Source organism: Homarus americanus, unplaced genomic scaffold (assembly GCF_018991925.1).
Source record: "Homarus americanus isolate GMGI-L3 unplaced genomic scaffold, GMGI_Hamer_2.0 scaffold54840, whole genome shotgun sequence".
NCBI lineage: Eukaryota > Metazoa > Arthropoda > Malacostraca > Decapoda > Nephropidae > Homarus > Homarus americanus.
In genome coordinates, this window is record NW_024745963.1 from 518,507 (window position 1) to 544,051 (window position 25,545).

A 25,545-nucleotide genomic window follows, 5' to 3' on the forward strand; every position below is an offset into this window, starting at 1 on the left:
AATCCCTCCAGGTAGCGTATCGTGTTTACTCATCATGTGAATTAAGCTGAGGTAGGTTTTGGAAGTATCTGTTTGTCTCTTGTCAAATATTCAGGCTACATCGGGCACAACGAGAACCAATGCAACGTAAAATAGCTTATCGCTCACCGAAATCAGTGTCCTCTGTTTGTCCATGTCCTTGAGTTTTATCTCCCTCAAAAGTCAATTGAAAGAGCCCTGTTATTACCGTCGCGAGGCACCACAGGAGAGCGATAACTTATCTATTTCTTCAGCGTCAGAGTAAGCAAACCAAGGTCATTCCGCCATCTTTGATTCCGGCGTCAAGTGAGATCCTATATTGCAAGTGTTGTAGTACAATATACAGGGTGCCTATACTGTAGATGACATCTATGTAAATGTGCGTGATATTCACTGATTGAGCTGGGTCCTTATTATTGTTCACCCCCAGCATATGTTACCTGAAGGTTAACCACCCTAATCTAACACCTTCAGGTAGTATTAGGGTGGTTAATCCTCAGGTGGCAAGAGGGGGGGGGGGGGCGAAAGACCTGCATGAGCTGCTCAAATGGTCTCGAGACTAGCAAATGATCATTAACATTACGAAATACAAAATCCTACACTTAGGCTACAACAACCCCATTCACGAATATTCTGTTGAGAGCATTTTCCTGGATACTGTGGAAGTCGATAAGGAGAAAGATCTAGACGTTGTGATAGATCATTCACTGAAGGCGGCGCAACAAGCAATGAGGGAAGAAAATCGATATTTGGGAATTATGAAGCGTACTTCGAATGCAAAGACAGGAAAATGCTCCTTCAACAGTATTGTAGGTCCCAGTCTGGATTACTGTATACAAGCACGGAAGCCCTACCTCCTGAAAAATCTAACATCCCCAGAAAAGGTGTAACACAGAGAGACTAAGATGATTCCTGAACTACTGTATGCCATCTCGATTATCCAAGTAGACTGGGAGCCTTAGGACTAACAGCCCTTCAGACATGGCACATTAGGGCCGATCTCATTGAAACATTAAAAATCATGAAAGGGGTGGAGGACGTGAACCCGGGTCACGCACCACCAGCACGAGATGACATAACTGAGCTCGCCAAGCTATCATGCAGAAATGCAGGAAATACTAGTACCTTTTTCAATTATGGGACGGTCTACCAACCCAAGTTGTGGAATCAAGAACCGTACCGGGCTTCATACCCTTTGACAAAATTATCAAGAACAAGGTAGGGATCCTGCACCGGCTACTGAGCTCCTTCCCTTGGCATGGTCACCTCAGAAACTTTCACAATTTTGGTATTCGCTTCAGTTGTCTTCGTCATCATTTGTCTGATTAAGTAACCGGGCGGGAACTGCTGGTCAAGACTAATTATGGTTTTATATATTCGTCAACATAAACTAATACTGTTGTACTTTAGACTAGTAAAATAGACGATATTTGGCGTTTGGCTTGTAAATTATCCCAGGATTTTACAGCTCTTACCCCCATAAATGTTACGGATCACCTGAAGATTAAACACCCGAGCTTATTTCATTTAAAGATTAACCACCCTAACGCTAGCTGGGGAGGGGGTTAAGGTAAGTTTATGTTCGGTGAAATATGGTTAGTTTTGGTAAACCCCTTGTAGCCGGAGTCGCCTCTGAGCTGAATAAAATCGTCTGGTGTTTGGCAAATAAAATATCAAAAGTGACGTCCCAGCAGTGAAAGAGTTAAACTTTTGAGGAGCCTTGATGGGAAGTGACAGCACCAGCTACTACCTTTGGGAAATGACAGTACCAACTACTTACCCATGAGAACTATCATTTATCACTATCATCAATGTCAAATAAGACAAAAGGAAAATAAAACACTCGCTACCACATTATAAATTCTATGTTTACTAAACAGATCAAGAGGTCAACAACACACGACCTGATACCGTTGGGGAATCACCTTTCTTATTTGATGTAGTTCTTGACCTGAGGCTGTATGAGTGGATTCTGGATCGCGGGGTTACAGCCAATAAGAGGACCAAATGCACTGAGGTCAATAGATTCAAGGATTTGATTGGTCAGATCTTGAATGGATACTTCTATAGTGTCTTTAATGAAGATCTTGACGATGTTCACCACGAGGTTTGCCACTATCTCGAAAATCCAGTTTAGTGGACCAAGCCCTTTGATGTCTATGTTGATGTGTCTGCCAGATGAAGTCAAACGTTTAAGTGATAGAGACGTGTATGTATGTATGTATGCATGTATTCATAACAAAAGAACAATAATCAACAATCATATTTAAGACTCCCTTACATTATCTCCTGTTCAAATTATAAACACGTAACAAAGAGAGGTCTTGTCCATGCAGGCGTCTCTAACCTCTGAAATTATTCCCCAGAGAGAGAGAGAGAGAGAGAGAGAGAGACTTCAATAAGGTACGACTCACCACCAGCAGAAGACTCACCCGATTTTTGTGACCTCCATAATAGAGACGTGGAATCTGCAGGTGGTACGGTCAAGGGCCGCCTCGAAGTACACTTTGGCGCCATTCACGTCCACAGTGATTTCAGCAATGGGTCCTAAGTCCATGAACTTAGCCAAACAGGTGTAGTGGCCCTGTTTGAGGAGAAGCTCGTGATCATCAACTTTCAACAACTACACCTGCAATGTGTTTAGTTTTCTCATGATGTTTATATGTGAGTGTCGGGCCAATTATTTCTCATTGTTTACTTATTGATCTATAGTGAATTGTTGTGGTGGATGATGGTGGTGGTTATTGTTCTTAACGAAGTTACCGTAAAACTGACCAGAACCTACACGGACCACCTCATTTACCACCGAATCATTGGGATGTAATTTAGTGCTTCTGACGCAACACTGAGAGAAACACATCTAGAGGAAAGGTAGGTACTCGAGGTGTCGTAGGTTTGGCCAATCAATGTTCAGAGGATAAATTTTCTTAATAAACTTTTTTAGTTTTCAAAGTATTCTGATGTACGATGATTATCAACTGACGAATAGTGTGTGTGTGGGGGGGTGTGTGTGTGACCACCATCATACACAGAACACACACAGTCCCTCACCTTCATCTCCCCAAGTCCCATGCCGCTGGAGATACCGTTGATGATGCCGTTACCGTCACGGAGGAAGTTGGCGTCGCCTGAGCGGAAGATGGAAGCTATGCCACGGAGCCACCCATCATACACAGCTGCTTCCCCGTGCCACGTGACCCCCAGGATCTGATAGATAGATAGATCGTCAATACAGTAGCCATATAAGTTTACATTGGGTGGTATTGGAAGGTAGTAGGCAGCTACCAAACAGGGAGGTACTACCGCCTGAGAAAATACTGAAAGCATAATGTGTTGTCTAATGGTAGACCCTGCTGCCATATGTGACCAAGTCCCAGGTTGCTGATCTGACTGACTTTTTGCCTCATTTACACACAATTGCAGGATCTCAATTGTTTCTCTTACTTTAACAACACAACATATACATCGTTTCTCACTCTTGATCCTTAAAAAATTTTACTTGGCGAGAAGTAACGTTATGTTTTCTATGTTTGTCTCTGGATTCGCCCTTCTCTCTCCCGTTCTGGACCCCCGCTCCCCCCTCTCTCTCTCTCTCTCTCTCTGGAAACTTAAAACAGTTCTCGAATATCAAACAACACTCCCAGTGAAAAAAAAATCCCCCTTGAAACTTACAATATTTGGAAGCCAAACTCACCTCAAAGGAAGCCTCAATACCACCCAAAAAAAGACTATTATGGAAACCTGAAGTAATCCATGAAAGCAAAAACTCAACATCTGGAAACCTATCACAACATAACTCACCACATCACTGAAGCCGACGGAGCTGTTGGGGAGAGGGCCGGGGTCGAGGCCATTCTCAACGATGAGGATCTGAAGGTTATCCAACACCAGATCGACGTAGTGGTTCAGGCTATCTTCTCCGACACCTGGAAGAGAGACGTAAGAGGAGGAACACCTTTATACCTATGGTCCTTAGCAGAGTAACAAAATAACATCTGACACATTTTTAACTTTCGTAAAATTTTGCTAATACTATCAAACACCATATATAACTTATCTACAGAATATACATCATAAATAATACACAAAATACACATGTAAGAAATGTATATATATATATACTAATACTGCTGCTGCCTGTTGTGTACCAGTTATCTCTCGCCCGCGCTAAGAAGGCCAGTGTTAGTTACGCATTTTGAGACGACGACCTGTGGCTTCGGTTCATCCCAGCACCCATGATTACATAAACGTGCTTAATACAAACACCCTACACCGCCCCTCCTCCCCCCACACACGCAAGATTTGCAGGTATTTGATGATATAAACAGAGGTACCTGAAGCAATCGGTACATAAACAAAGGTAAACAAAAGGTATTTACTATACCTGGGCGAGCAGAGACTAATCCCAGGCTCAGCAGAATCACCAGGATAGACTGAGTCAGCATCGTGATGAATCTGTTACTCCTGATACTGTGGAGGTAAAAGACGGGGAGATGAGAGAGAGAGAGAGAGAGAGAGAGAGAGAGAGAAGTTAATGAAGATGAGAGACGGATAGATCAAAAGAGAGAGACACTGAGAGATGGAGGAAGGATGTTAGTTGGATAAGATGAGAGTTGGAGAGATAGAAAAAGACTGAGAGACGAATAAAAAAAGAGACAAAATCAAAGCAAGAGATTGAGAGAAGGCAAGATAAATAGAGAAAGAATAAGATAAGGAGAGAGGAAGAACGAAGGAAAGAAGAAAGGTTGACAGGGATATGAAACAATACTTTTTTCCACCTTGCAAGAGCCATCCCGAACTCCCGATACTCACCAAGCTTCGTGGTAAACAATGGAGGCTAAGACGTGTGGCTGCTTTTTATAGCCTAGGTTATTCTATCTCACACATCTGGTAGCTTCCCAAGAGAAGAGAGAAATAGTTACCACCACCACCATGTGGCATCACGAAAATTGTGACGAAATCCCATGTTGCTGATCTGACTTTCTGCCTCATTTACACACAATTACAGGGTCTCAATTGTTTCTTTTAATATTGACAACACAACATACATTCATATTATATTGTTTCTCACTTTTGATCTTTTTTTCATTTTTGTATTTATGGTTCTTTATTATTATTATTATTATTATTATTATTGTTATTATTATTATTATTATTATTATTATTATTATTATTATTATTATTATTATTATTATTATTATTATTATTATTATTATTATCATTATTATTTTATTATAAATTTTATTTGCTATGAATTATTATTATTATCATTACATTTTCGCCTCCCAGGCTCCGATGTGGATCAGTGACCTGTGCCCGGGTGGGCTAATCCCCGCAAAAAAAAACCTACTCCTGCTCCCACCAGTACAATCACCACCATCACCACCGCCACCTCTACTATTGCTCCCACCAGTACAACCACCACCGCCACTATTACTACTACTACTACTACTATCACCACCAATACATCACCACGACCACCACATAATGAACACACTGTTCACGATGGATATTTACTTTGGTCAAGCTTCAAATCTAAATGAAAGAAAGACAAGGGACGAAGATATGATAGTAGTCTCACAGTGAAGTGCTACGCCACCACTTAACGGCCAATATTCCCACTAAATGTCGCAACTTCGTCGAAAAAGTCATTTCATGTTAGAACGCTAAGTATCGTCAACGGAATAAATCAGCAGCGGATACAAATATTAACAACAGAATGAAAAATATGGATACGCTAATAAATGAATAAGCTTTATTTAAATTATGTTCCGTGGGTATTAAAGTATGTTTGAATAATATTACAGTAATAATTTATAGTTTAATTAAATGAGAATTATCGGTTAACCACAAATCACAGGGTATGGCCGAGGCGGGTCGCTGTCTAGCTGCTGTGCTTTAGTTATGCAATATTGAGATAATTTGGTGTTTACGCAAGTCTGTGAGACCGACACATGTGGTGTGTGTGTGTGTGTGTGTGTGTCCTAGCCCTCAAACTTGATCCCGACCATCACATCTGAGGTTAGGTTAGGTTAGGTGATATTATAAGCTGGGGTACCTAAACTTCAGGTAAAGATGGCGGTGGTGGTTGATAGAGGTAATATCTCTTTTCTTTCTGTCTGTCTGTCTGTCTGAACCCGTAAACTAACATGGACAAGAAAGTATATACTTGCTACTGTTTTCAAAATAATCACCACCAACAACAACAACGTTCCTCATCAACAGCTGAGACATGAACAGGTGTCTCATTCCCACAGACTCCTTACAAAATTCACCTCATATTCCTAGCTGAGGTATCCATTGTCTCCATGATAGCCTTCACAAGAGACACGATACTGTAGGTGGTCGTCAACATTAACACTAGGATTATTTTTAGGAAATTATTTTGGTGGACGGTGTGGCGTGCCACCTGCTACGTCTACCCTAGCAACGGAGTCAAGCAACCGGCGAGTTCCCACGGGTTTACTTCCGGCTGCTGTGTATATAAGCTCTCAGTCTCTCCATTGAGATGCAGTCTACCCTACATTCCTGAACACGCAACACCTCCTCCAAGCAAGCTCCTCGCTGTCCTCCAGCCCTCATTCAACCTAGAGGACAGCAACACGCAACATCTCTAACGAAGCTCCTGCACAGATACCTCCTCAAGCATGCTACTCACTGCACGTGTCTCTTGAGCAAGCTTCTCGCCACACGGCATCTCCAGCACCAGACTGTCTTTCATATAATATATTTTATAAAAGAAAACCACCACCTAGAGTTTCCATCCATCCCATCCTGAGTGCTAGACAACATAACATCACGTCACCCTACAGTACTCATAATTTGCTCATTATTGTTGCTCAGATGTCAAAATCAACATTAATATGATTTCAGGACATTATTTTAGTATTTACATTTCTATGTACCGAGGAAATGAGTCATGAGTTATGATGTGGGGTACGGGATGTTTTGTTCGCACTCAGGATGGGATGGAGGAAGGAAACTCACAATGTGCTCTCTGTATACATATTGAATTGGATGTACAATGCAGCTTGGTGGCAGCATGGTTACAAGCGTGATGTAGAGAGAGCTGGTTGGTGAGGGTGCTCAGAGGAGGACAGGCTTGTGGGTCGCCATGGTCGCTGGCGGGAGCGAGGGCCGCCAGGAAGGAGGAGGAGGAGGTGTTGCTTGCTGGTTGGTGTCGGTAGAAAGAGAGGTAGGTCACCACTAGGTCAGGTTTTATATAGCGGAGGTAGGCGTGGCTTAATAGTTGACCTCCGTCATGTAAGGCGGCGCTGGTTGACCTAGACCACGAGGCATACACTGGGGAATTCGCGGGGTCAGCTACTCAGCGACAAACAGCGTTTGTAGGGGAGGAATCCACTTCAATGACACACTCAGGGCGTCAACACCCTCCCAAAGGTGACACAGGCGAATGGGTTACATTACCCCACGCCCTTAATGCATGAGTCATAAAGGCAAGCATGAACTTAGCATGCTTCCCAGTTGGGCACTGTAAACGCTTCTGCGCTTCACCTTGCACAGGATGTAAGGGGGTGCCCAATAACCTAGCCCCCTCAGGGGCAAACTATAAAATCTGTATTACGTTAGACATTTTCTTACCCTTAAAGGACTTAGCCTCCCGATAACAGTACTGTATATAAACACTCGATAAAGGCCTAAAATGAGCTATAATCCTCAGTTTAAAATCTGAGATGACATTACAAAAGCATAAGAATTAAAGTAGGAGGCGGTATGTGGCAAGTATCCCTGACATTTCAAGGTCAGTTCTATTGAGGCGTAGGCAGCTAACAGTACGGCTCAACCGCTCAACATATAGTTGTCTGTCTTCGGCTGGTGGTGGAACAAGTGTACGCTTGTGTGTGATATTATTACAACCAGTCATGTGAACAAATGGTGTTTATAGCAGTAGTACAATAAATAGAGGACACGTAAGTACTTATAGAACATTAAGATTTACACAAGACAGTTCCAGTTGCTTTATTGGTGGTGCATAGTTATGCCAAGGTATATTAAATTTATATACCTTCCATTACGCAAGATCACCGCGTCTGACACACCCACAGTCAACTGTTGAAGTGGCTAGGGCCGTTTGGTACTTCAGTTGAGTGTATGAGGAAGTACAGGAGTAATATAACAGTGTTTTAAAGCTCATAACTATCGTATTGACTTAGAGCTCATGGCTATCGTATTAACTTATACAAAGTTATAATTTCATATTATTCTTATATAAGAAAACTGGTTATACAAGTCATTCAACTAATTCATTTGTTACATCAGTTTACAGAAACCCGACTATTACTAGTCTCATGAAATTTTCCAGTATTCCTATCCAGTATAAAATAAATTTAGTATTAACGCTGGGGTATTATTTTACTTTCGGACATAGCGCCCCCGAAAGCTATAAACTACTGAAATATTTCGATCTTGCTATTCTGGGCATTTTGAACCGCATATATACTTGGCGGAAATGAATAATAGCGACACAATTGAATTTAATTGATTTTAAGTAGTTTTAAGTCCGTCTGAGATGTTATGTGCGCATGACGCATGCGCAATGTTGACTGACGTCATCCAGTCGTGACCAATGAGGTATCGATATCATCACGCGAATTTTTTTCGACCAGTTACATTTGATTTTTCTCAAAGGAAACACCCTGGGTATGATTTTAATTTCATTGACAAGTTTCACAATGGCCGTGATGGAAGTAGGTTGTCGTTTGTGCTCCTACGATTATTTTAAGTTTATTGCCGAGTTTTACGAGAAAGACGATTATTCTATCCAATTCTTACGTATCCCTGGCCCTTCCACTTCTAACTAAGGTATTGTACTTTCGGACATGGCGCGCCCCAAAGTTTTAACTACTGAAACATTTAGGGTAGTTTAAGGTAGGCCTACCGGGAACCGCTCCTGGTTATGGGTCAGGTTAGGCCTACCGGGGGGCCCCCGGCTAGGAGTTAGGTTAGTTTTCTCCCCCACCCAAAAAATCCCGATTTCGCAGGCCTTCCCTTCATGATTGTGAGGGGGGGGGGGAGGCAAATACTAGCCATTTCCGCCAAAAATGAAGGTTACATTCGTTTAGGTATTGCATTTCCGTTCAAAACATTCCTACTCCTAATCTATTATCATATTCGAATAGGACGTCTAATTATAAGATAATTTCTTCTATATTACATTACCGTCGCAAATGTATAATAACGGAGATAGCGTATCCAAAATGTAATCAATTTTCTTCTATTAATCTAACTCCATTACCGCCTACCTCACCTGCCACACTGCTTGTCTCCTTCATAAATCATCACGCGCATGCGTTTCCGTGCATGTCACGCGGCCAATCAAAAGTATTTTTTTTGGCAACCAATTAAAATGGTTTGTGGTTTAATTTGCGGTATTTTGGGCCCAATTATATTCGATTTTTATTTTGGGTCTCTTATATTTCGAAATCCACTATTTTTGCTGCTGGAAAGTGGCTAGAACGTTGGTCGACCCTGACAACAAACACTAAACTGCCAGCCATTCAACCGTGATCGTCTTCTTTTTTCCCCCAACAAGAGTGGTATTGTTTTAACGAGGTTGAGGATTGGCCATTCCCACCACACATAATTACTGTATACAGTATGTTTAAGGGTGGAGTTGAGTGAGAGGCCCCTCGCTGCAACTCCTGTCACTCTGACCTGACAGCCAACCGTATCCTAGTTGACTGCAGGTCAAATTCGGATATAGTACAAGTAATATGATAATGTGTAAAATAGTTTTTAATTTAAGGCATGTGTTATGTAGCCTTGTATGCTTCTGTGTCCAGCGGTCCCTTGGTGGAAACTGAGCTAAATTATTATTATTATTATTATTGTTATTATTATTATTATTATTATTATTATTATTATTATTATTATTTTCCGTTAGCCCTCTCCGCTTGTCGACAAGGGGCGGCAACGATAACTGGAGAGGACGAAGCATCAGCTGTTTTTGTTTTAATTGTTGTTGATATGAGGGAAATCCCCTAATTGTCATACAGCTTTGAAAAGCCTATTGGCTCCAGTGCTTGACTTTGGGCCTAAATTCCACAAATCAATCAATCTCAATAGGGAGAGAAAAAAGACCACCCCCCCGCTTTTGAAAAACCTTGTTCCATGTGTGGGGTGTGGAGTATTGTGTGAAGTTTAGAATCTTGCTCTCCATATTGATTAATGTGGTTGCAGTGAATTTAAATTCGATGACTCAGACCTTTCTGTAATAACATTTTGTGTGATTCGTGAAAACGTAGACTGTCCTACTGTACATGACAGACAAAAAACGGAACTGTATCCTATAGAGGTAGTGTAATAACGATATCGTTTTATCTCGTCACATGTAACCCTTAAAACATAGGTACACTTTATCTCCTTAGTTTTTATTTTTGATGATCAGTGCATTTTCTAATCAAGAGTACACACTTAAAGACCATAGTTGTTTAATTGCTGAAGCGCAATAATACATTATTACGTCATCAACTTCGTATTTTTTTTCTGCAGAACATGTCGAGCGTGCTAAGGTGTAGGGCAGTGCAGGCCCTGAGGTGCTCCTCAATTCTGCAGGCCCGAGCTTTCACCGTTACAGCTGCACCAAACCAAGTAGCAGCAAAGGCAGAAGGAATTATAGGAGAGGAGCAGAAAGTCGCAGCAAGACCAGTATCAGAAGTCCCAGGACCACGGAAGTATCCTATTTTGGGGACCGTGCCATCCATGCTTATTGATGACTGTATGTTGTAGAATGTAGAGAACTTATATGACTAATTTGTAAGCAGAGTAATAAACGTGACACTTTTTTCTTGTGTTGACTGTTGAGTTTCAAGTCTTGGAAGCCTTTCATATAATTTTATCCTGTGATATTCCTTTGTGTCGTGGAATTTGTTTATAGGTTTGTTTTGATTAATTGATAATTATTTATCTTTCTTTGCAGCCTTCAAGAGCAAACAACTTCACCACTATTTTGAAAAAATAGTTAAAATGTATGGCCCAATCGTACAAATTCACTCCCCATTCAATCCTCCAGCGGTTATTATAGTGAACCCTGATGACTGCGAGATTATGTTACGAGCTACAATGGAAAACCCTATCAGGGATGGGTTTCATTCTCTTAAGAAGATTAGGCAAAACGCTGTTGACAATTACTTCAATCATAAAACTGGATTACTGTCAGAGTAAGCATTATAAGTATACTGATATTAAATGCATATTAAAATACCAGTGATGTATATAATGCTGATTAGTTTAAAAGCATGTTTGTTAAATTTTTATAATACGTTACTTATTTAGAACTGAACAAGTTATTAATGTAATAATATTTTTCCAGAAATGGAGAGGAATGGTGGCGCGTCCGTAGCCGTGTTCAAACCTCTATGATGAAGCCAAAGAACGTGGTTTCATACTTACCCGAGATGGATCAGATTACTCTCGACTTCATGGAAAGGTAAGGGAGGTCACACTTCACCTTTATGGTTACTCCCTCAATACACCCTCCCTTAGTACCCCTCTCCCTCCCTTAGTACCCCACTCCCTCCCATAGTACCCCTCTCCCTCCCTTAGTACACCTCTCCCTCCCTTTGTAACCCTCTCCCTCCCTTAGTACCCCTCCCTCCCTAGTACCCCTCTCCTCCATTAGTACCCCTCCTTCCTTTAGTACCCCTCCCTCCCATAGTACCCCTCTCCTCCCTTAGTACCCCTCTCCCTCCCATAGTACCCCTCTCCCTGTCTTAGTACCTCCCCCCCTCTCCTCCCTTGTACCCTCTCCTCCCTCCCCTAGTACCCCTCTCCCTGTCTTAGTACCCCTCTCCCTCCTCCCTCCCCTCCCTCCCTTAGTACCCCCCTCTCCTCCCTTAGTACCCCTCTCCCTCCCTTCCCTTAGTACCCTCTCCCTCCCTTAGTACCCCTCTCCTCCCCCCTCCCTTAGTACCCCTCTCCCTCCCATAGTACCCCTCTCCCTCCCTTCCTTAATACCCTCTTCCTTAGTACCTCCCTTCCTTAATACCTCCCTTCCTTAATACTCCCTTCCTTAGTACCCCTTCCTTAGTGCCTCCCCTTAGTGCCTCCCTTCCTTGATACCCCTTCCTTAGTCCAGTACCTCCCTTCATAGTGCCTCCCTTCATGTCCTCCCTTCCTTAGTACCTCCCTTCCTTAATACCTCCCTTCCTTAGTACCTCCTTCCTTAGTACCTCCCTTCCTTAATACCCCCTTCCTTAGTACCTCCCTTCCTTAGTACCTCCCTTCCTTAGTACCTCCCTTCCTTAATACCCCCTTCCTTAGTACCTCCATTCCTTAGTACCTCCCTTCCTTAGTACCTCCCTTCCTTAGTACCTCCCTTCCTTAATAACCCCTTCCTTAGTACCTCCCTTCCTTAGTACCTCCCATCATCTATTGGCCCAACAATATGTGGTGTCTCGGATTCACAGGTTAATGGATGGGACAAAGGCATTATTATACAGTAACATTTTCATATTTATTCTCAAACCTTTGTACCAATGAGAATATCTTTATGAAACATTAATTACTGTACTCTATATGGCACCACTGAAGATCACAGATGAATCCACAAATATTGACTGAAAACTTTGATAATTCCAACAATAAAATCATTGACACTGCACTACAATGCTTCTGTCAACACTAGGCATCTGTTCAGGTCATTTCAGCAAAAAAAAAGTTACCGTGCTCTCCAACCCGTGACTACAAGAGGCAAAAGTTGTGTCAGGCCTCATTGGGTAGGGCACATCATTAACAAAGGCAAGGGACAAAAATCTTGCATGTTTGCCTGTCCATTTTTAACCCACTTATAATTTTTCAACAAATTTAGTAATGGTAATTTGTCAATTAAAATGGCAAAGAAAAGTGATGATGAGTCAGAGTGTTTCACCGATTCCAAGAGGGAAATAATTAAAAAAAAATTAGTAGAATCTGCAGTGCAAGGATGAATAACTTAGAAACACTGTGCAATGCAGTAATCTTATTTCTCATTTGTCTTTTGTTGCAAAATGTCAGGGGATACCAGTTATTTAGCTCCATAATTTCTCAACCTTTAATTTTTTTATTTTTTTAATTCTTTACCCAAATGACACATTTCAGCTAAATCAGTCTGTTACGTGATGTCCTTATTTTGTTTATTAATACAGTACAGTATTCAGAAATATATACTGTACAATAATGTTAAGAATCTTGGGGAATAAAATACATGGTGGTTATTTAATCATCAGTTTTTAAACTGTGTTTTATATAAGTTTGTTAAGTACTGTAGTGTTGATCATAAATTTGGCTTTTTCTCCCTTCAGAATTGCTTACCTACAATCACAGCACGGAGAAATGCCAAGTGACTTTCAGAATGAAATCTACAAGTGGGCTCTTGAATGTACGTAAGTCCAACAGAGTTAGTGTGAATTAGTGGTCTTATTGATTTTTTAATGACGAATATTTTTGGTGTCATTCCTTTGTATGAATAGTAAGATTATTGTTGATACCCTGCATGTGGATAAGGTTGTTCCTCCATTCTTTTATTTAAATTTATATTTTTTACGCGCTTTAGCCTACCTGGGCACAGGTCAGTGACCTACATCGGGGCCTGAAGGACGAAAATGTAATAATAATAATAATAATAATAATAATAATAATAATACAGGTAATAATAATAATAATAATAATAATAATAATAATAATAATAATAATAATAATAATAATAATAATAATAATAATAATAAATCATAGTAAATAACATTTATAATAAAAATAAAAAATTTAAAATTAAATAATAATAATTCATAGTACAGTAAATCAAATTTATAATAAAAATACAAAATTAGAAATTAAATAATAATGATAACAATAATATTAATAACCGCACTGTATTAATACTAATACTAATAAAGAACAATAAACAAATAAAAAAAAAGGTCAAAAGTGAGACACAATATACAAATGTTGTGTTGTCAAGGTTAAGAGAAAGAATTGAGTCCCTGCAACTGTGTGTAAATGAGGCAGAAAGTCAGATAAGCAAACTGGGACATTAGTCACAATTTTCGTGATGTCATATGGCAGCAGGGTCTACCATTAGACATTACATTATGCTTCCAATATCTTCCCAGGCAGTAGTACCTCCCTGTTTGATAGCTGCCTACTACTTATTACCTACAGTATAACAATATAAGTTAATACAGTACCACTCATAAGTAACGGCAATGTTTCTTTTTTGCAGCTGTTGGTATTGTAGCACTGAACCGCCGCTTAGGTTGTCTTGACCCAAACATTACAGAGGAGTCGGAGCCAATAAAACTAATTAATTTGGTAAACGAAATATTTATTGATATTAATCACCTAGAGTTCAATTTGCATATTTGGGAGGTGTTTCCAACCCCAACTTACAAAAAACTCAAGAATAATCACGAGGAATTCTTAAAGTAAGTGTTTTATTCTCATGTTACCAGACCCAAAGTACTGAATCACATATTAATTGAATGTTGATAAATTAACAAATCTTCGATCTCTATATAAGTAATAAAAATATTGTGTAAAATGTAAAGAATTTAGATAATTTTACTTTTATTCTCTTCGCCACTGATTGGCATGTACCGCTTGGGAGATTGGTCGGCCACGTCTCGTTACGCACTGTTGGCAATTGCTGGGTCTGTACTGGCTCCAGAATGTTTATGTACTTGTGCTAATGTTGGTAAAGTCTGGCCTTGAAAGAGCTTACACTCAGTATTGTCACAACACTCGCTGGTTGATTGTTCCAAGCGTTTACAATTCTTACTCTGAAAAAGTTTGCCTTCACAATTTCCTGGACTTGAGACTTCATCAACTTACTGTAAGCTGTGGCCCCTTGTGGGGTGGGCGTCCTCCAGCTACAGGTATGGACACTCGACTGAGTACAGTAGAACCCCCTGAGATGTTTATAAACTTCAATTAGGTCATCCTTTGTCCATCTATAGTATAAGCTAGGCAGTTGCACCATTCTAATATCTCTGGGTAACTGAGATGATGTCATTATAAAGTGGTTTTCTTTTAACGTAAGTATTATAATGATAAACCTAACCTAACCTCACAGCTTTATGCCTGGATTCACAACAGATATTAAATCATGTGTAAAAAGAGCGCCTGACAGCTTTGTTGACTGTCCTTGGTCAAATTGCCCTACTGTTTACCTTGTTGTTTACCTACACTGTCTAGGTACATAGGAAAATGCACACTATGTTGTACCTATATTGTTTATATTGATTCTGAACTGTATAACTACTTAGTATAGATACATGCCCATCCAATTGTAAACCTGTATGGCAGTTTTACTGAATAGCTATTATTTTCAACAATTACTCATAACAGCATACAGTACAGTACCGTTTTACAATGCAGTATAAGACACCCAATTACTGTACATACAGTAGTACTGTATAGTAATTTTATATTTTCATGCTTCGTTTAATGATTTTGCAAAGTTGATTATGTTATGAGATGATGGGGAACATTATATTATGCATAATTTTAGAAATTTAAGACTAATATAATCTAGCAAGGCACTTTTATCATAGGTTTCTTCATTAAAGTAAGTACTGTATAATTTGATGTCAATTAATTACCAGTTAATTGTCTAGAGTCAGCTTTTTAGTGGTATTTGCTTTATTAAGTGTTCACAACGTAATGCAAATCTTCTTGGTTGAGCAGGTTGGCAGACCGGAATATACGCGAGACAGAAGCTTCATTGTTAGCCCAGGCTCCTGATGATGACCGGGAACTGACGCTCATGGAGGCACTTCTCCTCAAGCCAGGACTGACCCGTAAAGATGTTGTCACACTCATCCTTGACATGCTCTTTGCTGGCATTGATACCGTAAGCATTGGGAGGGGATATTTTCCAGAAATATATATTTTGTTGTTATTACTGCAGCATAGCCATGTGACATAATTTTAGTGAAAGCGGGTCCAATAAGTCTGATTATTTATTGGGAATACCATGGTGTGATTATAGCATACAGTACAGGTACAGTATATTAAGCCTTTGGTACACTGTGAAGCAACTTGGATGATGCTGTAGTTGACTACAGAGTGGTAAACAAGTGGAACAGCCTGCCTAACACTCGCTGTGCATCACTTAGCATAACTCCCGTGGCCTGCTGCTAATATTTCCTACTGAAATTCATGTTTGGTAAACTTTTTTAACATAGAGATTATAATAAAACAGTAAATTCCATTATAATTAAAAGGAACACAACACCACACGCCATTTCCAACAGCTGATGCACAGTAAACAAACGATCAGGACGCCACTAAACCCAGGTGGGCAGCCAGACAACTACCTGCTACTATGATATGGATGCCATCTGCGCAATTTTATGATAGCACTATAGATTTTTTTTTTATTTTTTTTTTATTTATTTTTTTTGGCACCCCCCTACATCCTGTGCAAGGTGATGCTCAGAAGCGCTTACAGCTCCCATCTGGGAAGCATGCTAAGTTCATGCTTGCCTTTATGTCTCATGAGTTAAGGGCATAGAAGCTTGAAGGGTCATAGGTTTTTTGTCAAGGGTGTAGAAGCCTGAAGAGTCATAGGTTTTTGTCAGCAAGTTATTGGAAGCTCCAACAACTTTCCTTGAATATGAATTCGCAACTTTTCGATTTACAACAGCCACCTCCTTATCACGGGGGACTTCAACTATGGCCATAATTTTGAGAATTGGTTATTGGTTACTGTAGTCTCAAAAGAAAGATTTGCAAATATATACTGTATGTGTAATATGTCTTTTATTCTTAGTTTTAGTTAACTATTTTTGTTATAATTTACTGCAGATTTATTTTAATATTTGAGATGATTAATAATTTTGTTGTTACTTTTACTTTCAGTATGTGAGTACTTTGTGAATGAGATACTTTTTTACTTCTACTTTAGTAACATTTTGCCAATGTAACAATACTTTTACTTAAGTAACAAAGTCTGATATTTTTTTACAAACTTTAGCATTAAACTTTGGAACTCTTTACAAAGAAGTTTTCCTTCATCAAAAGAGTCTTAGACTACTTTATTCCATTCTTTTTATTTTTCCCTTCAAGGTCTGGCCTTGTTAATGACACAACCATGACTGGAACCTTATTACTGTAATAAAATTAGAAAAATATTTCCTATGTATTGTATATGTTATCCTCAGGTATTTTTTAAATTATAGTTCAGTAAATTTTCATATTTATGATTCCCTCAGACCTCACACACACTGGGTTTCACCTTGTACTTGCTAGCCCGAAACCCAGAGGTACAGGCACGACTCCAGGAGGAGGTGGACACAGTACTTGGGGACCACCAGGGGCCACTCACTCCAAAACACTTGGCTCAACTTTCCTATCTCAAGGCTGTCATCAAAGAATCCATGAGGTAAGGCTTGTGCTAATCAGTGTTTGTTTATAAATGATTAGTGAAAGAAATAGAATAACAAATTTATTTGATGACTGACAAGATTTTTGGAATTTTAACATATAATCAGGAAGTGTCAACTTAAACAAATATAGTACAGTATCATAATATATACCCTTATGACCTACAAGAAAGAGTTTAACTGCTAAATGCCCATTCTAGGCCCTTTGAGGAGGGCCCATAGTTAAGTTGCAAGTACACCATCTAAACTCACTAAGCAAGCAATATTCAGTTACAAGTAGCCTTTTCTACACAATTGATTCCGGTTTAATTCGATCCAATTTAAATCAGTGAGGATTAGGTAAGGGAAGATATTATATTGTCTGTATATTTTTCTGTACTTTCCTCTTCAGTATGCTATTAGCTAACATGAATTTTTAATAATTAAGATATTTAAAAAACAATAGAGGTTGTGAAAACATTGTTCCTGCGTGTAGCATATACATGTGCACATTAAGACTCACAGGGAGAAGACAGGACAATTGGTAGCTTGTATAACATGAATGATAATATTCATCTCCCTTTCACCTTATAGCACAAGACCTCTTTATCTTGTGTCTCACATGTTCTTACAACAAGCTGTACTGTACTTCACAATTTGTATTTTTTCAATCATCACCGGTTACCACCTATTAGCTTACTAGCTGGCTGGGCAAGTCAGTTTGTTCTCTGTTACACGCTCTTGGCAAGTATAGTACAGGGCATGTATGGACTCTTGAATGTACTTGAATATGTGCCAGCAATGGCCAAGTCTGGTCTTAAAGGTTCTCATACTTGGTGCTGTCACAACATTCTCTGGCAGGTTATTTCACATGTTCACAACTTTTACTCGAAAGAAGTTAGCTCGGACAGTTTCTCTATTGTTAGCTTCTTTAACTTGAGGCTGTGACCTGTAGTGGGGTGGCCACCTGAAGCTGAAGTGACCTATAGGTACAACAATCCTATGTTATGAATTTGGGGAGAAAGCAAATGTCTTGGAAACAACCCTCTTGTCTTTATGGAGGTTTTAATTGACAGTTACTGAGGAGGTCACGTATAAATTCTACTTTACATCTAACGAAGTGAATCTGAGTCAACATTTGAATCTTTTAGTGGACTTCAATTCAATTCATTGGTTCATTTGGGATCTGATTGACTCTGAATCAATTGGGTGAGAAAAGTTATTACAGGTAATAGCAAAACATTATCTGGTGGTTTAGTCAGCATAGCCAGTACTTGTCAACAGTGCGTAACAGACATGACTGATCGCCCGAGCAGCTAACGAGTCGATCGTTTGGTGAAGTGGATAAAAGAAAAGGAAAAGTAACAGAGATGTGACCGATCTCCCAAGCGGCTAGCGAGCCGATCAGTGATGAAGAGGATAAAAGTAAGTAAAAGTATTAAAATATGGGTCCTCTCAAAGGGCTTAGACCGGGTGTTAAGTGGTCTGGGTTTTCTCTTATAGATCACCTATTGCATCACCTCAGTTATAAGTGGAATTTTATACTTCATTCTTCTATTTGTAGACTTCACTCAGCTCTTCACTCCTAAAGGGTCATTTGTATTCATTGCTTGATTGATAACCTGAAGACCACTGTTAAGGTAAGTCGGGGTGATTAAGGTTTTATAAGTGTTCTCTGGATACAGTATTCTAAGAGATGAATAAACAGACTTTTATATACATTACTTTGTCCTCTTCACTGCTGGTCTGCTCATAGTAAATTCAGATAGCATATACTGTACTGTACTCTGGGTGCAGTGGTTGATGTATTAATGACTCCTTGGGTATGAGGGATCTTTCTATGCTGAATAAAATTGTCTGGCATTCGTCAAATACAGTTGAATACAGTACAGTATACTGTATTATTAAAAGTGGCAGCCAGTAGGGCTTATGATGCATGTTTCTGGGTACTGTACAGTACTCTGGTTTCCTCCTTCAATAATACTGGACAATGAAGGTACTGTACCAACCAAGCACAGACCAACCTCCCAAACAACAAGTACATAAGATGATAAGTGATAAGATGATAAATAAATATATAAACATCCAAGTAAAAAAATATACAGTATGTCTAAAGTCATAAGAGTCTTAGCTCTTGAATCATTATTACATTTGTACTGTATTTAGATGCAGGAGTTCTCCCATTTTCCCACCATCCACCTTCCTGGTTGAATATACACTTGCGTTATGTTTGGAATAATTGGTGTCTTTGTCCTTAGTATTTGCCCTGCTTGTTTGAATATGTTTTCATTTCTTTCTTCAGGATCTTCCCAATAGTGATTGGCGTGGGCAGAACTTTGGATAAGGATGTCGTGCTCAGTGGATTCCTAGTTCCTAAAGGGGTTTGTAAACTTCATTTTTTTAATGGTACCTTCTAAGATTTTTTGGACATAGGTAGATTATCATATTTTAACCTAAAACAACGAAGTACCTATACACAGAATAAGAGTTTAATATTTTTTTGTATTATTTACAGTGGGCAGCTTTCGCCATTTCTAGGGTAATGAATTTGGATGAGTCACTGTTCCCTCGACCAAAAGAATTCATTCCTGAGCGTTGGCTACGACACAAGCCTCTGGGGCCCATTCATCCTTATGCCTTCCTCCCCTTTGGTGCTGGGACCAGGATGTGTATTGGTCGACGCATTGCTGAACAGGAAATGTACACCTTCCTTACAAGGGTAAGCCACTGATATGTCAACTATAGTGTAACAGTTGTATACATTGGGAAAAATTATATACAAATTGATGAAAAGATAGATGATGATAGAAGTATTTTTTAGACAATAGACAGAACAATGGAAAGCAGGTGCCACATCATCATTGTGGTTTATTGTGAATAAAAAAAAACTCAAAATTTTAAGTGTTCACAAATTCCTTCAGCTCATCAAACTTCTCTTATATTCCTTTCTCTTTGAGGACATTTCCCACATTGTGAAGTGTAAATCATAGTAAGTGAGGCAGTAATTACTGTTCATAAAGTCAACTTCAAAAGGCTGGCTTAGTGTACTTTTACTTTTATCCTCTTTACCACTGATCGGCTCATTAGCCACTTGGATGGTCAAGCACATCTCTGCACTGTTGGCAAGTTCCGGGCATGCACTGGGTCCAGAATATATATGTACCTGTGCCAGTGTTGATCGAGTCTGGTCTAGAATGAGCTCACATTCGGTGCCATCACAACGCACTCTGGCAGATTGTTCCAAAAGCTTACAATTTTCACTTTGAAAAAGTGTGCCCTTGAGCTGTCACCCCTCATGGGGAGGGCATCTGCCAGCTCCAGTTATGAACACTCAAGATGTTTATAAACTTCTATTAAGTCGCCCGTCTCCTACAATAAGCTAGGCAGTCTCTAGCACAGCTCGGGGACCAGAGAATACCCCAAACTGTGAAACACTTCTCTCTTTAAGGGATGGACTGTAGGAAAAAATTTACAGAAAAAAAGTTGCAGTGTCTAATCAGAGACTAATGGGGGTGACTTAGGTTTGGTCAAGCTAGAAAACATTCAAAACTGAACTCAACCCTATCCAACCAACTTAACCCAACCCAGCCAGCCTAACCCAGCCAGTCTAACTCAACCTAACCCGCCAACCAAACCCAGCCAACCTTACCCAATGCAACCTAATCAAATGGAACAAAAACAAACTTAACCTGTTAATGGTATTTAAATGCAATATAAATTTTCGTAGATGAAACTGACTTTTCTGTAACTTTTATTTCCATTCACCCCCCAACAGGCCATCAGACTTATGATATGTGACCCACTTTCATACTTTCATTCAACCTAAAAGTGGTAGTTTATGCTTAAAAGAAAAAGTTACTCACCCTTTAAACACAGATGTTCATTAATAAAAGAATCATATTTTTTTTTAGGTTATGCAGCGGTTCACAGTTGACTATCAGTATGAAGATATTGACATGGTGTGCAAGCTAGTGTTCACTCCCTCGCAACCACTCAAGTTCAGTTTTACAGAAAGGCGCTGAACAGCGTTGTGAATTAGAGAAATTTATTGTGTTGCAACTTTAACTTAGAACATTATACTTTACTGGTTACTGTTATATAATCAAGAATGAAAAGATGCAGAGGACACCACGGTTAACTTTATTGTAATCAAGAAGTTACAGTACATATATGAAATACTGTTGACAAAAGTGCCGGCTACCTAAAAATATTTAGTTTACTGGAATGGAAATAATATAGCTAGCCAGAAATTTATGAAGCTGAAATCTTTTGTGAAAATATAATAAGAGCAACCATGTCGTCAGTGAATGCCTCTGCAGTGTCTGGTAAGATCAGTAGGTAAGACTTACATTATCATATAGTTATTGTATCTCTGTAGTTTGTCATTAGTTCACTTAGATGTCTTGTTTGTAAACCCCTCCATGATTCATTATGAATTAAAATATTTTATATTTGTTTGTGATTACCATATTTATCCCTATTTCCTTTTAATTTAGTCCTTCCTTTTGTAGCACCTCCTTTCAATAACCAGTGCATGAATCAAGCTAATTCTTCTTAAATAGTTTTCCATGGTTTAACATAGATGATACAGCAGACCAACATTAAGGATGGGTAGTATGATATGTGAACTCTGCATTAAATTTTCTTTAATTTGGTATGAAAAAGTTATAAATTAAAAATTGTTCTATGGTAAGTGAGTTATAGTACAACACATAATAATGTCAGGTTGGTGCCTATTTGTGCTCAATATGGCATCGGTCTCATACAGGGTGTTTAATAAGTAACACAACCAATACTTTACTTTTATCCTCTTCCCCACTGATCGGCTCGATAACTGCTTGGGTGGTTGGCCGATCACGTCTCTCTTGCACACTATGGGGTAGTACTGGGCATGTACTGGCTCCTGAATGTATCTGAACCTACACCAGTCTTGGTCAAGTCTGGTGTAGACTAAATAGTTATATTATTATTGATGTGGTTATTCTTTATTCAAGTGTAAACGGTATTCTTGCTGTGCATTATATCTGAATAAAAATTATGTATATTTCATAAAAAGTGCTTTGTCCAATCTTGATGATTGAATTTTTAACCTCTTAATGGTCGCTGACATAAATTATGTCATCCTTTGTCATACGCCAGTTCGTCACTAATGTAGTTTATGTCACATTAAACTAGGGTTTCATAGGCTTCTGTGGTTCCAGAGCTGTAGAATTATCTTAACTGCTAATCTAATTTGTTGAATAGCAGATTGATAGAAATAATGTAAGAAATTTAGTTAAGGAGTTATATATACAGTATATATATATATATATATATATATATATATATATATATATATATATATATATATATATATATATATATATATATATATATATATATATATAGATATATATATACAGGGTGTCCCATAAGTTTCCATACAACGTATCACCAACGCCATTACAAGCATAACTCCAGCTGTGCTTGAACGTGTTCTTCAGCAGTGGAGGACACGCATTGAAGAGTGTTTTCAACAGAATGGTAGTCATGTAGAGCATATTATATAAATAAAAATAGATTTTCATATATATACGACCGCCTGAGTTGTACCAAAATTTGGTCAAATTACGTATTTTCGAGTCCCAACGTTAGTGATTGCGCTGTGTACTGTACTGACAAAATTTTCGTTTGTAATTCACTTTAAAATGGCTGGCAAGCTTAAAAGAGAGAGTTTTGTGGTGCTGAGAAGAAAAAGAGACACCCATTTTAGATTTTCTATGTATTATTTAATCATTTTCGACTTACGACCATTTCGACTTATGACCTGGATTTGGGTCCCTAACCCCGTCGTAAGTCGGGGAGGAGCTTATAGAACTAATTTTATAGTTATACAGTATTGGTAAGTAAATAACCTAAGGAAGTGGACGTGGTAGTAGACATGTTGGCACCTCTGAATGACGCTGCATGCATGACAATGCCTGATTGCCTGGGACCTTTAAACCATGCAAGGACTTATAGGTATGCTTATCACTGTTACCACATGACTTTGGGGGTCCTTTTGGGTTATTTTTGCCAACAAAAAGAATGTGGAAAATCTTAGACTATCTGGGCATCAATGAGTTAAAACTGGAATGGAAGTAATCAAAGAAAGAAAACTAATGTTACGAACCCCTCCACCAATTGTCATGATCTACCTACCCAGCACTACGAACCACGCCATCTATTGTCCTGATCTACCTACCCAGCACCACGAGCAACGCCATCTAGGGACGAAACACGAGTATGACTCGTCTTAGTTACCACTCCTGGGTTTCCCTTCTCCATATCCTGGTTATTGCGTCACCTCCTCCAAGTCTTCTTTGTCAGCTCGAGTTCGAGGAGAGTTCAGTACACTCTGGGAAGTGACCACAGGATCACCTACCCTGGAAACCTACGGCACAGTGACTACCTACCGACTACCTACCGTCTTCTACAATACTCAGCCTTACTCGGCAGCCATCTCAGCTCCACACTTAAGTATTTGTAATCGTATATTACCTCCCACCTCCACCTTGCTTCACGATTGTTTATGTTGTATAAATATGCATATACTGTTAATGTTTAGGTTAAGTATGGTTAAGGGTAAATTATAGAAAGCTGAATATTTGGTTAAGGAATTTATGGTACTTTATTATACACAACACAAACTCGCATCCTTTGTCTACCCTTTTATAGTCCGATTGTCTTTGTTTTTTTAATTGTTGTTGCCTGTTGGGATCTGGGTAGACCTTTAACTATATTCTAAATCCCCAACTCGTAACACTAATAAATCATATTTTAACATGGCATTCTTTTGTCTACAGTCCATATCATTGTACGTAATTATCTTCCTTCGTTTACTTTCGTTTTCGTCGGTAAAATTCAGTCATCAAGTTCGGACAAGATAAAAATAATTATTGGTGGAGTAAACAACTTTCATTCTTTATTTGAAAAAAAACAAAAACATACCTGGTACAGTATTTTGTTGTAAAAGAATAGTTTCCCGCAGGACAGTCATCAGTATAAGAGATGAACCAGAAGCACCACGGATGTGTTAGTACAGTATAGTATAGTGTTGCTATTGCATAGTTGAAGGTCTCATTCAGCATTGCAAGTGTCAAGACATCGTGGATTAAGTCAATACAACTGGATTAAGAAGGTATGTACATATTCAACAAAGATTTTGAAAATTAAGTAGTTGTGGTGAAAAAAAGGCTTTATTGTTCATATAACTGACCAAGGGTAGTATGGCATCTGGAAGAGAACAAAAGAATATTCCTGTAAGTGAAGGAACAATGAAAATTACTAATATAATATAACCCCAAGAAAACTAAACCCAATGCTAAGAAACATAACATATGTACATACACACATAACAAGATAGAAGACATGGGTTCAAGTGTAAGTGTAGCCTCACTTCATTACAGTAGTCATGTGAAATTGTCAGCAACTTTAAATTTTACTTTAGTGGCCTAACCAACATCCATAAATGTTTGACAATTACTGAAGGTCATTTGAAAAACGCCGTTTAACACTGAATTGCCAGTGCCATTTAAATTAGCGTACCGGGGTCATATGAAAATGGTTGTTTGTGGTAACTTACTAAAACTACTGACATCCAGTGAACAAAGTTGTATATTGTGAATTATATTTAGGGTCACTGGGACATCCAAAACCATTTGTTTTATTATTAACACAATGAACAGTGGGTTGTGTGAGAGCCAATAAAGATTTATGATTTACTTTAAATGTCATTTCATCTCAATTTTGTATTTGTTGAAAGTTAAGACACTCTATTCTAACTAATGTATTTAATTGAACCTGTTTGTTAATATCCCTCTATGAGCCGAAAAAATTATGAACGTAACTAAGAGTCTTGGGTCCATTGTTGTTCGCTTGTTTCATAAATGACATGCCAGAAGCTATACACTCCTTACAAATGTATACGGATATTGCCAAGTTATTCAGAAAAAAATAAGAATCAGACGGACTGTGAAGAATTGCAGAAAGATCTCTGCCAGCTTCAAGAGAGGCCGTAGAAATGGCTTTTAACATTCAATGTCACGAAGTGTAAAGAGAATGCACCTAGGTCGTACCAATAGTAAGGAGGCGTATCACATATCCCGACGGGACAAAGGAATGGCATTAATGTATAAAGGACCTGGGT

At 38.9% G+C, this 25,545-nt stretch overlaps 2 protein-coding genes across 2 annotated transcripts; one reads left to right on the forward strand and one right to left on the reverse strand.

Moving 5' to 3' along the window:
- Positions 1 to 1,865: 1,865 nt before the first annotated feature.
- Positions 1,866 to 4,855, reverse strand: LOC121878847. The gene is made up of 6 exons (XM_042385265.1): positions 4,831 to 4,855; positions 4,403 to 4,488; positions 3,820 to 3,944; positions 3,070 to 3,225; positions 2,451 to 2,602; positions 1,866 to 2,189 (listed from the first exon to the last, which is right to left on the reverse strand). Exons 2-6 carry the CDS (start codon positions 4,461 to 4,463, stop codon positions 1,949 to 1,951), a joined length of 735 nt encoding a protein of 244 aa, XP_042241199.1. The 5' UTR covers positions 4,464 to 4,488; positions 4,831 to 4,855; the 3' UTR covers positions 1,866 to 1,948.
- Positions 4,856 to 7,177: 2,322 nt separating this feature from the next.
- Positions 7,178 to 21,833, forward strand: LOC121878864 (probable cytochrome P450 49a1). Its single transcript, XM_042385290.1, has 11 exons — positions 7,178 to 7,213; positions 10,531 to 10,756; positions 10,958 to 11,198; positions 11,351 to 11,467; positions 13,320 to 13,396; positions 14,237 to 14,438; positions 15,700 to 15,865; positions 17,229 to 17,398; positions 19,681 to 19,759; positions 19,894 to 20,097; positions 21,290 to 21,833. Exons 2-11 carry the CDS (start codon positions 10,534 to 10,536, stop codon positions 21,398 to 21,400), a joined length of 1,590 nt encoding a protein of 529 aa, XP_042241224.1. The 5' UTR covers positions 7,178 to 7,213; positions 10,531 to 10,533; the 3' UTR covers positions 21,401 to 21,833.
- Positions 21,834 to 25,545: the final 3,712 nt, after the last annotated feature.